This window comes from Schistocerca serialis, chromosome 4, assembly GCF_023864345.2.
Source record: "Schistocerca serialis cubense isolate TAMUIC-IGC-003099 chromosome 4, iqSchSeri2.2, whole genome shotgun sequence".
Lineage (NCBI taxonomy): Eukaryota > Metazoa > Arthropoda > Insecta > Orthoptera > Acrididae > Schistocerca > Schistocerca serialis.
This window is the reverse complement of record NC_064641.1, coordinates 860,497,055-860,510,069: the sequence shown is the minus strand read 5'-3', so window position 1 is coordinate 860,510,069 and position 13,015 is coordinate 860,497,055. Positions and strand designations below refer to the sequence as shown.

The window sequence follows — 13,015 nt, the reverse complement described above, 5'->3', positions numbered from 1 at the left end:
CAGCTGTCTTTTAGCTGACATTTGCGTTTTGTTATTCCATGCCAGATACGTTTTTGTTATACCATATTTTATAGTGGTCGAACGGGATAAAAAGTATCGTATGTCCGTCTCCTGGTTCTAAGCTACCTCTCCACCAATTTTCAGCCAAATTGGTCCAGCCGTTCTTGAGTTATAAATAGTGCAACTAACACGACTTTCTTTTGTATAAATAAATGATGTAATTTTTTAGTTGCAGATGAAGTAAGAGTGAACACCAAGGTAGAAGATTTGAATGCAACATGTCAAGAGTATGGAATGAAAATGAATTAGAATAGTCATTGGGAGATTGAAAAGGGAGGTAATTATAATAATAGGGCAGGACAAAATTGAGCAAATAAAATAGTTCAAATACCTTGGTGGTGTGGTCAAGAACAACATGATTTTAATTCAAGTAATAAAAATCAGAATTAACAATGGTCAAGAAAAGTATGTAACCAGAAGAAAAAACTGATATGTCAGAGAATGCCTGGTCTTTTTTTTTTTTGTGGAGTATGGTGTCATGTGAGGCTGTACACACATCAACAAAGCTTTGTGTCAGGCCTTTTTTTTCGAAATTCATGGACCAGGAAACAAAAAAATAGTTCTGGGGCATGCATATATATGTAATCTGTTTCCCATGGGGGTTTTTCACAGCTCTCTTGAGCAATGTCAGCATGTAACAGAACATCCACTTGCTCAGAAGCAGACGAATCTGTTGTGGTTTTTGCCTCACTAACTATGAGAGGTGTACAGTGGCCCCATATAATGCCATGGCAGAGCATTACTCCACCATCACCTTGTTGCACAGTGCTCGATGCATTTGATATTCCTCGATTGTCTCGCAACGCCTTGTGTAAGATTGTCAGCATACAAACAGATCTGAGTTTCTCTGTAAACTACACCCGACACCAGTACTGGGGTGTCCATTCTGCACGATTTCTTGCCCGAATGTAACAGAATCCAAGGTGGTAGAGTGTGTGTGACATGGTGCTCGCCATGGTTGTTGGTAATGCATGCAATTGTCTCCTAATGGTTTGATGCAATACATGCTGATTTCAGTTCTGGAGCTCTCAGTCCATGGTTTATTTGACTCAAAAGTCTTAAATATTGATCATTATGTGCACATGTTGAAAAAGGACAGCCCGTGCAATGTAAGTCATCCACATTACCTGCCAGTTGGAACCAATTCCATGTCCACATCTCATCAATGCAACATTTAGCATCTTCCCTGGTTGAGAAGCCTTCTTCAGGTAATGTGATGATGTGTGCCCAATCATTGGTCCCAGCTGTACTGTTCCAAAGACATCCTAATGCATCTGTACTGGTGCTTTACTTTCAGCTGAAATGCTGCAGTCCATTCGAGTGAGGTGCTCATGGTAACTATGTGTGTATGTATTCACAAACTATGTCAAGGGCGACCTTCCAGTCGGCACACGAAGAGTCCCAGTAGCAACATACCTGTACGACACATTGTGGTGATGCAAACCATTTGTTTACGTGTGTGTAAATTTCCAGTAAGGAAGGAAGGTGAAATAAAATAAGATTTTTTAAATGATGTCATGTTGATTTTACCTGTTGCTGTTTTTATTTTACTATTGCAATTTCAACATTTGTGCCATTTTCAACCAAAAGAAGCTAAAAGCAACATAATATCGTTTTAAAAATTTATGGAAGATGTTGACTCATATTACAAGAAAGTATAAATTAGAATATTTAGATGTGGAGGAAGTTTGAGAAGATAATCTGGACAGAAAGAAGTACTGAAATGAGTTGGTGAATTTAGAGGAAGGCGGGAATGAGAAGAACTGTGTAGGAAAGTGCCTAAGGAGACAATGGCCATTTAATAGATACTTTGGATGGAATGATCAAAAGAAGAAAATGGGAGAAAGTAAAACATACATAATGGTGGAATGAAACTGCAACATAGTTGTGAAATGTTATGAAGATGGAGAACCACCAAACTGGGATTGCTGGACAGAGCAAATTCCATCCACCTGAATATGCAGCCAATGTCTTAACCACTGCACTGTCTCATGTGATTGATTCTGATTCTACATTGTTCTTTAATTTTTACACAGTGTGCTCCAAATAACTTATAATAAAAACACAATTTTGTACTTCATCACTGCACACAAAAATAATGCTGACTTCTAGGTCACAAACATGTTACTATGCGCCATGTACATGTTCATGTCCCCCTCTTAGTCTACCTGAAAAACGTAGTCAGCAACCCGCCCCTCCCCCCTCCCCCTCCTGCCCCGCTGATGATGAGTAATGTCTTGACTCAGGAGAATGGCAAGGCATTGCTATCACACACTGTAAAGCTTGACAATATTATTGCCTTCTATAAACATTACATTATGATCATGCATTGTAATGTGATAGGATAGTGTAGTTATCCCCTTTCATTATTAACCATTACTCCATACCCTCTAAGTGATCTTAAATTGGGTAGTAAGTGTTGCTTATGCAATATATTACATTTGTACAGTTTCTGCTGCAGCGATGCTTAAGATTTTGTGTTTTAGTAATTCATTATATAACTAGGTTTTTAACTGCTGCTTAGCCGATAGATGCAGATATCACATATCTACCACATGTCTCCACCTCCCCCCTCTCACTGTCTGTCCATCACCTCATCCCTCCATGTCTGTCCACCACAACCTCCCCCCTTTCGTCACCCCATCATCACCTCCACAACAATGGGAGGTTGATGGTTTTTACCCGCACAGTATTTCTTCTCAAATTGTAAGTAATATGTGTACCAGGTTTTGTAGAAAGCAGTCTAGAGACTTAGGTAGAGATGTTGAACATATCTTTATGTGACATGCACTGTACACATGTATGTTCTATGCTCTGCTGTTTTGCACCATATCATATCAGAGAGAAAGTGATATTCAGCCGTGTCTCTGTTTCTTATGTCCCAAAACGAGTTGTTAAAATTATGCACCCACTGCAGACCTGGTTAACACACTCAACAGCACCATAAGAGAGGAACTGAACTTCATGCTTTATATTACAACCAAATATAAGAAATTAATACTGACGGGTCATTTTTGTACATTTTTACATCACACCTTCTCATCTCCATCACATCCCTAGAGATAGTGGGCAATCTTAGTCCCACACTATTTGTATATGGTATGTACATGTATGTACGTAAGAAATTTGGTTGAAATTGCACCGGATGTTCCTGAGTTTATGGTTCAGTGTCACCCTCTTTTCATTCTCACCCCAATGGAATATAGGTTGTTCTTAACCCACAGTGGTTTTTTTTTCCCCTCCAGGTAATAATTAACAAGTAAACTCATGATTCTTTACAGAATCAAACTCCTCTGTATAAATCAGCTTCAAACTTCTGATTGCTTTACAAATGAGTTAATGTGTTAAATATACGTAAAGCTTGCGTGCGAAATCATGTTAAAAGTCTCTTAAGTACTCTCACTATTAATTAATGTCTGAGTACTTAGCTCTCCGTTTTAAGAAAACCTAGTCTTTCATATGACTCAGTGTTTATGACATCCTGTACCTGAAGTATGTTTCTTACAATGTCCAACTCCACGTGCATCCTCTCTCTGTCCATCTCCTCCTTTCCCCCTCTGTGTCAACCTCATTTACCTCCCCCCCCTCTCCTCTCTCTCTCTCCCCCTCTCTGTCTGTCTGTCTGCGTCCTCCTCTCTCTGCCCATCTCCTTTTCTCCCCTCTCTCTGCCCATCTCCTTTTCTCCCCTCTCTCTGCCCATCTCCTTTTCTCCCCTCTCTCTGCCCATCTCCCCCTTCCCTCTCTTTCATCCATCTCCTTTCCACTCTGTCTCTGTCCATCTCCTCTTCCTACTCTCTGCTCATCTCCTCTTCCTACTCTCTGCTCATCTCCTCCTCTTCCCTCTCTCTGTCCATATATACACCACCCCATTTTCATCCCCACCGACTTAGTTAATTCTGCTTGTAAAATATTGTTCTGATATGACTACCACTACCCATTACCATATTGTGCACATCATCAATGTTTTCATTTTTGGTTGCAGTTTTAGCTCATTGTTAATGTGTTTTCTTCAAGAATACTGTGGCACATTTGAATTCTGCCACATATTTTCTAACTGTTGAGAAAGGACAAACAGATTTATTGTACCTTTCCTGGAGAAATTCCTTCAGTTATGACCAGTTAAAAAGCAGAAAGAGCCTTTCACTTGTAGTTTAACATGCACAATTTTGAAACATTTTGACAGATTAAAATTGTGTGTCACAGTGTATTGGTCACATTCTATCTGCTTGCTTGTGAAATATATGAAATGCACCTAACAAACATTCATAATAATAGCAGTTTTTTTGCAATTTTGTTGTATTTTGAACCATCCAAAAGCCAACTATTACTTTTGTCTTTATTTTCTTTCTTGTTTTTTTTTCTGTCTTTCCACCCCATTGTTGTAGATAAATATTAATGTTTTTTAAAAAATTTAGGAAAGCACCTGGGAGAACTTGGAATAACCCCAGAGGACACAAGAGATAGCCTAGGGAGAGGAAGATTCCATGGTTACAGTTTTAACCAGTTACTGTTCCGAGGGAAGATCTCAACACTCGGTAGCTATTGGAAAAGGAGTGTCTTCCCAGTTCATGAGGTATGATTGAACTTAAAATAGTATCAGTCTTGCAATAGTCTCTCTTATTATCGGGCATGCAATAGCCACCTTTCTTTACTAAAATTCTTCCTGTTTTTTTTATAAGTTTTTTTTTTTAATCCCATTCTGCTCCTTCACATCTTACATTGTTGATTTCGTACAACTATTCTCATATTGCTGGAGGAAAACAGATCCACCACCATCATCACCATAACAATAACAACAACAACAATCCAAACAATTGAAGACTTTTGTGTATGTGTCACTTCATTTATTTCTCTTCATTTGTTCTCTTACCATACAATCTCTACTTTTGTTATCTTTTGTCTTCTTGTGAGGCTCAGTTCTTTATATTTCTTGTTAAGCTGTTTTATTTTTGTTTTGTTATTGTTTATCCTTGTCACAAGTCCCCCATTTTTCAAGATGATCTGCTACATATGTCTTGATACTAATATTATTGGTGGATATGTCTTCCAAGACATGAGGTTTCCACTTCATAGAACAGGAAATCTTTTCAGAGGCTGGTGATCATTCTTAACAAACAAACACACACACACACACACACACACACACACACACACACACACACACAAAATTTGTCCTGATTTCAGTGTGGTTATCATGTCTTATGGTGTGTTTTGGCCATAGGTACATCCAGTCCAAGTAAAGAAAACATAAACATATAGGGAGCAATTCAATGTGAGATAACACACAAAAAGGTTAGCATCCACTACTGGATTGGACATAACAGTGATAATAGGCAGCTTGAGTCTCGTGGCAACTGACTGAGCTGTTAACTACAGATTACCACAAGCAACTCTGTAATCAAACATGGATAGGCATATAAATAAAATATTAAACAAACAAGTGCTAATCATACTATGCAATGACATGAGTGTACATTAAGTGGTTTAAAATTCAGAAACAAACATTCTTCACACATTACATCAATACCAAGTGTGAATACATAGTGAAGTATTACAGTTTTCTTTGCTCATTTTTTAACTACAAAACAAAAAAAATATGAAAGAGACAGACATTGAAAGGAAATGAGGAGGCAGATAGAAAAACAAATCTGTTACCTTCATTAACATTGTATTCAAAATCCATATGAAAAACGAATTCCGTATGTCATGGAGATTGATGAAAGGAAACGTTAATATAGTATCAGACAATTGCACAAATGTCGCAGACCTAGTCTCACTGATAATAACACCCACATAGTGATAGAGACTAGAGATGGGGATCCGCTCCTGAACTGATTCATAGAGTTGAATCTTTCAAAGGAGTGAACAATCAGTGATTCAGAAAAAAAGAACGGTAGCTCCCAACGTTTCCCACAGCAGAGAGAGAGAGAGAGTCGGAGCAGATCAGCGGGGCCTCCGCTGGTCAGAGCACACTGCATGCCACACAACACAGCCAGCGCCGGCCTCTGCCCTGCTTCTGCCTTGGCTGCCTACATTGTGCAGTGCCCCATTGGATTTTGTGTTTCACATATGCCCTGCCATCTCTGTGCTTCCTCTGCCGCGTGCAGTGTCTGGCGCACCTAACTTAGCATCGCACTCCGTCAGCGATCATTTCAGTCGCACGTCCTGCCCTCTCGGCAGTTGATGCGAGCAACAGGACAGAGAGCTTCCTAGCGGAGAACATAAGAACTACTTGCAACAACCTGCTCGCAAGAGAACGGACGATTTGTCTCGGAGTGGGTGACTGGTGGCCGTTCACCGCTCCCCCTGCCCTCGGAACTCGCCCGCTCAACGCTCACCCCACCGTTCTCGACTCTAGCCAGAGCGTTGAGCAAAGCAACTCAGGTGTCAATCTGGTCGTCTCTGCGGTCTTAGCTCACGCAGTAATAATACAGCTCGTGGCTCGACCTGCTTGACTCAGCGCCTCTGTATCGGAGTTCGTCTCTACTGGATATTATTCTTGGTAGTAATACCTGTATGAATATTACATAATTATGTTATGTATACATCATCTGTTCTATTTTTATTTGTTTAAACTGATCAGATTAGGTTCCTGACGACTCCTCTTACTATAGGATTTTTTATTATTGATACTCGAATTTACACTTTAATTACGAGTGAACCGATAAACATATCGCAAAATGTGATACACCAATATTTTATGACTATTTCACCTTTGACCATGATAATGGCTACAAAGCCAAAACCACGATAGTGCAAAATAAATCAATAATCAAAAACTTTGTCATATTGTGGAAATTTCAATAAACAATACAAAATTCTTACTCATTATCTGTTTTACTTCAAAATAGGATCAAATAAGATCAAAATACAGGTATAGTACTGGAATAAACGAAGTTTAAAGGACAATGTACCTTCCATTTATTTTCTATTGTGAATGAGTGGTGAGTCATGAAAAAGAGCTAGTTCATTTCAGGGAGTGAACAGTTCTGATCCTATCTCTGAAAAGAACAGTTTTGCCCCTCTCTAATAGAGACAGAAAGTTGGCCAAAAACAGATTTTAACCCTTTCACTGCTGTGGACTTATAGACATGTCCTGCTATACCATTCCCCAGGTGCTTTTAGACCTGTATACGTGAGCACCTTGGGTTTTCTTTCAGTACTGTGGACATGTAAGCATGCATGCTGATCCCCCAACCTCTCACTGCTGCAGACAAGTTACTTCCAAATTTCGGTTAGTATAAAAGTTATGAGTATTTATTGTACAACATATGTGCCTCATTGTGTGCTATCATTTGCAGAAAACCTCCTTTCAATATCTTGAATCATTTATGAGCTGTGACAGTTGTTATGATCATGTGATTCGCGATGCACGAGTGCATGAATGGGTGCATTGCGTGTAGTCCTCCATCGAATATAAAAACCCAATAACTCAAGAATGAAATGAGATATTGTTCTGCTCTCAATTTTAAGTAAAATTTTGGTTTCTTATCTATATTTCATCCCCGTTAATGTATGAGCAAAAATCAACCACATGAAAAGTTTACCCAGTGTGTTTCCACCTCTGCTGAGGTGAGTACAAGTAGCTAAAACAATTATGAACAGCCTTCGATTCCAGACTCCTACCTTTCTTTGGGAGACATATTTCAATTGGCATTTATAATTTCATTGCTATTAACCCTCCTGCTGCTACAGACATGCTCACTACTTGCCTCTACATTCTTGAGACTCTAAAATTCTTCAGAAAACACATAATGCCAACTGACCCCAGAGACGTAAAAAATAATGAAATACATGTACACAACACCACGAAAAACACAAACCTGCATGTTATACGTACAAACACTCAACTGTGTAAAAAGGGAGTTTTCCACATGGGCCTCCAACTGTTCAACAATCTTCCCATCGAAGACAACATAAAAGTTAGCAAAGCCCTGAAGTCATATTTGTTGTGTCACTGTTTTTACTCTGTAAATGAATACTTAGAACAGTAATCTTGCTGTTGGTGTTAAATTGAAAACATTGAGCAATATAATACATTAGGATACTATAGGCTTACGTTAATATATGTTAACAATATTAAATGATATTTTCCGACATCTGCAACTCACTGTGTACCATCAGATCACATGGAATAAATAAATAAATACAGAGTGGCTTTTGTTATGGCTGTACTGCTCACCCAATGCTGATGCATGTGCTGAGAGCACAATGGAAGATCCAGGCTGTAATCAAATGTTCTAGTGTTTCCCAACCTAATTGCTGAAGCATAGCCTTCATCTGATTGACAGTTTTGGGCTGTGTGTTATCGTGCAACATGATGATTCTGTCCGACAGCATTCTGACAGTCTACAGACCAACAGAAAGCCAACAGTAAAAACACCCCACATCTCCCCCCGCCAAAGAAATCGCACAAGTTCTGGTAAGGTCATGATAACCTTCCTCTTTAATTACAGGGGCCCCTGCTTGTCAAGTTCCTCTAGCATGGAACCGCAGTCGATGTGCAGCATTATGAATACACATTTTGGAAACTGCAACACATGCCATAAAGTGAAAATGCCTAGGAATGTTGTCGGACAGAGTCATCCTGCTGTACGATAATGCCTGTCCCCCCCACTGTCAATCAGATGAAGGCTACTTTTCAGCCATTTAGTTGGTAAACACTGCAATATCGTCCATACATCTCCGATCTTTCTCTGTGTGATTTTCATTTTTTTTGGCGGCCTGAAGAAAGACGTGCATGGACATTGGTTTCAGTTGGAAAAGGAAGTGGAAAGATGAGTGCAGTTGTTGATCCATTAGCAACTGATCACATTCTATGAAACAGAAATTGAGCATCTCGTCTCCCAGTAGGATATACGTCTTAACGTGTGTGGTGACTACTTTTGAATTGAATCATTCCATGGTCCCACTGTGGTGGTTATTTGATTTTCATTTTACTGCCCCTGGTACAGTATTCCAATGAAAGGTATGTGCCATGACAGGTTGTGAGGGTGAGAATGACCCATTGTGACTTTACAACCATATTAGAAAACTACTTTGCAAACTGAGAGATCTTCACTGCAGATTTAAAAGTAGACGAAGCCTTGTCGATGAACAAAAACTGAATGAAACCTAAAGTAGTGTAAGGTGAGCCATGCATGACATATTCAACAAATTTGAAAGTAAAATTCTATCTACCAGTCTGACAGATAATCCTGTAAAAGTTTGGCCATTAAAGCAGCAAACAGATCAGTGCCATCAATCAAGAAGACTAGAAAGCTAAATTTCTTGTTCCAGAATTGTTTCGCTAAAGAAGTTTATACTTTTAATTGTTGTACAACTGCCAAAATAATAGATATTGAAATAAGCAACCACAGGATAGAAAATGAACTAAAATTATTCAGCAAAGGAAAGGCAACTAACTAAACCTCATCGAATACCAACACAATTGTACATAGAGTATGTGAAAGAATTTGCTCTTCTTCAAGCAGCAGTCTTCCGTAGGTAGCTGGGGGTATGAATTGTACTAAGTGTTTGGAAATGTCTGCAGTTCTTTCCCATTTTCAGGAAACAGCTGTAGGCCTGTATTAGTGATGTCAGTCTGTTGTAGAATTTGAGAACACATTTACATAATATGACTTTTTCAAGTCTCAAAATCACCTCTGTAGGCATAAATATGAATTTAGCAAACAACAATAGTGTGAAAAATTGGTTCATCTCAATTGTCCATGAGATCCAGAGGGCAATAGATACCAACGCCCATGTTTCTGCCATGTTCCATGATTTCTGAAAGGCATCCAGTACAATTCCTCATTGTCAACTAATGAATAAAAGGTGACCATACAGAATACCAGACCAGCATTGTGACTGGATTGAAGAGTTCATAGTTGATAGGACACAGCATGTCACTCATAATGGAGAGAAATCTTCAGACAAAAAGTACCCCAAGGGAGGCATATAGGACCATTACTGTTCACCATATACATAGGGTGAACCAGAACTCCGCCAACAACCTTTCAGAGTTCGTTCAGGGAAACTTTATTATTTTGGTATAAGGTACCCACAGTCTTCGGCAGCTTGTTACAGAGTAATGATGTAATTATGATTTATTCAATTTGTTGCCACAATCACCCTTGTTTCTGTAAAAGTGCCTTCACATTAATGAAGAAGCCTTTGTGCGCAATAATCAAAATGTAACACACAACACAGAGCATTGCAAACAGTCAGATGAAACACATTCAGTTTTATCACCGTGAGTACATTCTGTTCTGTCAGTCTATCGTACAGCACGTAACAAATCCAGAACTGTTCCCTTGCAGGAATTGTTCAAAATGTTGGCCACCATAACCATGACCGAGTGTACAGTGATGCATCATAAACTGTCTTACACACTGAAGAATTCCAGGAGTTTAGTGTATTACTTCCATTCCCATGATAATCCTGACAACTAGTTCCATACGAGTATCAACCAGAGTTGTGTAAACTAGGCTTTTCACATGCCCCCAGAAGAAGAAGTCAATTGGTGTCACATCTTGTGACCAAGCTGGCCATGGTGTGGAACCAATTTGACCAAACTGTACTTCATTGTGGATTCTAACATTGAGTGTGAAGTGTGCCAGCACCTGTAAAGCTAAAACAACATAATATGATAAATTCTCAGCAGCACATCTTCTAGAAACTATGGGATTACATATTGAAGGCATGTTTAGTACCCAACTCCATTCTGTGTATCAGGAGACAGGGAAGGTCCAATCACAAAATTGTTGACAGTACCAGCCCATACGTTCATAGTAAACATCTGTCAATAGAACCAACACACTAATGCTTTTCATCTTCCCATACATGGCTGTTACAACTGTTGAACATACCCTCACTTGCAACTGTAGCCTTGTATGTGAACAATGCAAAAGCAGGAACATTGGAGTTTTCTACACATTACTGTAGGAACCAATTTGTAAACGCCACTAGAAATGGGAAGTCCGCTGGCTGCAACAACTGCACATTCTGTGAATTATACAGGTGCAATTGTTGTTCATGTAAGGCACTCAGAACAGTTTACTGGCTTATGTTTAAAGCTCATGCAACACACTGAGTGCTATAGGCAGGGTAGACACCAGTTGCTTGTAACACATTCTTTCCATGTGGGGTACTCTAACATACCTCACACAGCCAGTATCTTCCATTCTAACAAAGAATGTTGCCTATGTACTGATGCAAAAGTACTGAGGTGGGGTTGCTGTCTGTACGAGAACAGCTCAGCTTAGCATAGTCATACCACTCTCCAATTCCATTCAGCGAACCACTACACCAGGTGCTTGTTGGCCAACTCTTCATCAGTAAACCTATCTGTAGTACCACAGTATATCACTGTAAATGTGCAGCTGACAATACCAGGAAACAAAAACCTAGATAAAACCAAGCAGTAGTGAATGCAAAATTGATGGCAATGAGTTAAGGAGGGCATTACTGTTGTCTGCAGCTGGTACTGTGAGCAAATGGAAAACAGACGCAGAGTTCATACCATCAAAATCTGCACTGTTGTCCACTATTTTCACCACAAAACAGACAGAAAACTAACTGGGAGATGAAACCAAATGAAATCCAGTAACCCTGTAATGAGGTTTGGGAGACTGGTATAAGGGCACACCAGAATACTCAGAAGGTCTGAACACCTCTGAAAGTTTGTCAGTGGAGTTCTGGTTCACTCTGTATATAAGTGACGAAGTCGATAACATCAGAAGCTCCGTGATTCCATCTGCAGACAGTGCTGTTGGATGTAGACAGTTGTAACAAAATGCAGGAAGATGTGCAGACAGTTGACACTTTGATGCAGGAACTGGCATTTATTATATGATTATGTGACTACCAAAAGTTACTGGAAGTAGTCACATCCATTACATATCTGGGAGTTATGTAAAGTTTAAAGTAGTAATTAAATTAATCTTAGGAAAGGCAGATGATAGATCAAGGTTCATTGGAGGAATCGTCCACCCACAAAAACAGTAGCTTAAAAACTGTCAGTTGATTGTTGCTTGCATAGTGCTCATCAGTCAGGACCTTTACCAGATACATGATTGACAAATGGAATACAAAAGATCCAAAGGAGAACAGTGCATTTCATCACAGGTTCATATAGTAAGTGCAAAAGCATCACAGAGATACTCACCTAACTGCAGTTGCAGGCATAAGAGAAGCTGTGAGCATTACAGTATGGTTTATTATTAAAATTTCAGGAGTGTACAATCCTAGAGAGTCAACCAATACGTTGCCTCCTACACACGGCACACAGAGAAGCCATGAAAGCTAAACTACAGACATTTGAGCTAACTTATATCCTTGCCAATAGTTGTCCTTCACAGGCACAGTTCATGACAGGAACATATTTACTATAAGCAGCCTTTTGGCCACTTCCATAACTTTGTCATTATTTTACTGGTTGGCCTTTTAATTTGCAGCCTTCTTCCATAAAAACAGCTCTCATCATAATATATCTTTTCTCTGGGTATTGCCTTTGACTATTGTATACTGTCTTGGCATTTAGTTTTTTGTTCTGACATGTTAACTGCTCATAGTTTTTCAGTGCATCCTTAACTGCCAGCTAAACACATTGCTTTGTGCCTTCTATCTTTCCATAGACTTAAGTTTTCAGTGGCTTACTCTCGCTTTTGCCAGCCCTGTGTCTTTCCACACCAATTACTTCTTTCCTTCCTTCCTTTATTTATTTATTTCTTTCTTTTTACATAAAATATTCTGTTTTCATACACAGGAGAATGGCCACTTTATTTTTGTCAATAAGTTAAAGTACCACCCTTAGTAATTTCAAGCTTTTCCACTTTTTATATATGTACACTGAAATTCTCATAATGTAGATGTTAGAAAAATGTGCAACATCTGTAGTAAATCAGAGCTTATTTTCTTCTCTCTCTCTCTCTCTCTCTCTCTCTCTCTCTCTCTCTCTCTCTCTCTCTCTCTC

The 13,015-nt window shown here is 39.2% G+C and overlaps 1 protein-coding gene across 1 annotated transcript in view; it reads left to right on the top strand.

Annotated features, from left to right (window-relative positions):
• The window catches only part of LOC126473499 (glycoprotein-N-acetylgalactosamine 3-beta-galactosyltransferase 1-like), a 44,379-nt gene that overhangs the window by 14,482 nt on the left and 16,882 nt on the right, over window positions 1-13,015 (top strand). Inside the window, exon 2 of the mRNA XM_050100585.1 lies at window positions 4,476-4,633. Within this exon, the coding sequence (XP_049956542.1) occupies window positions 4,476-4,633 (158 nt within the window). The remainder of the gene's footprint in view (window positions 1-4,475; window positions 4,634-13,015) is intronic.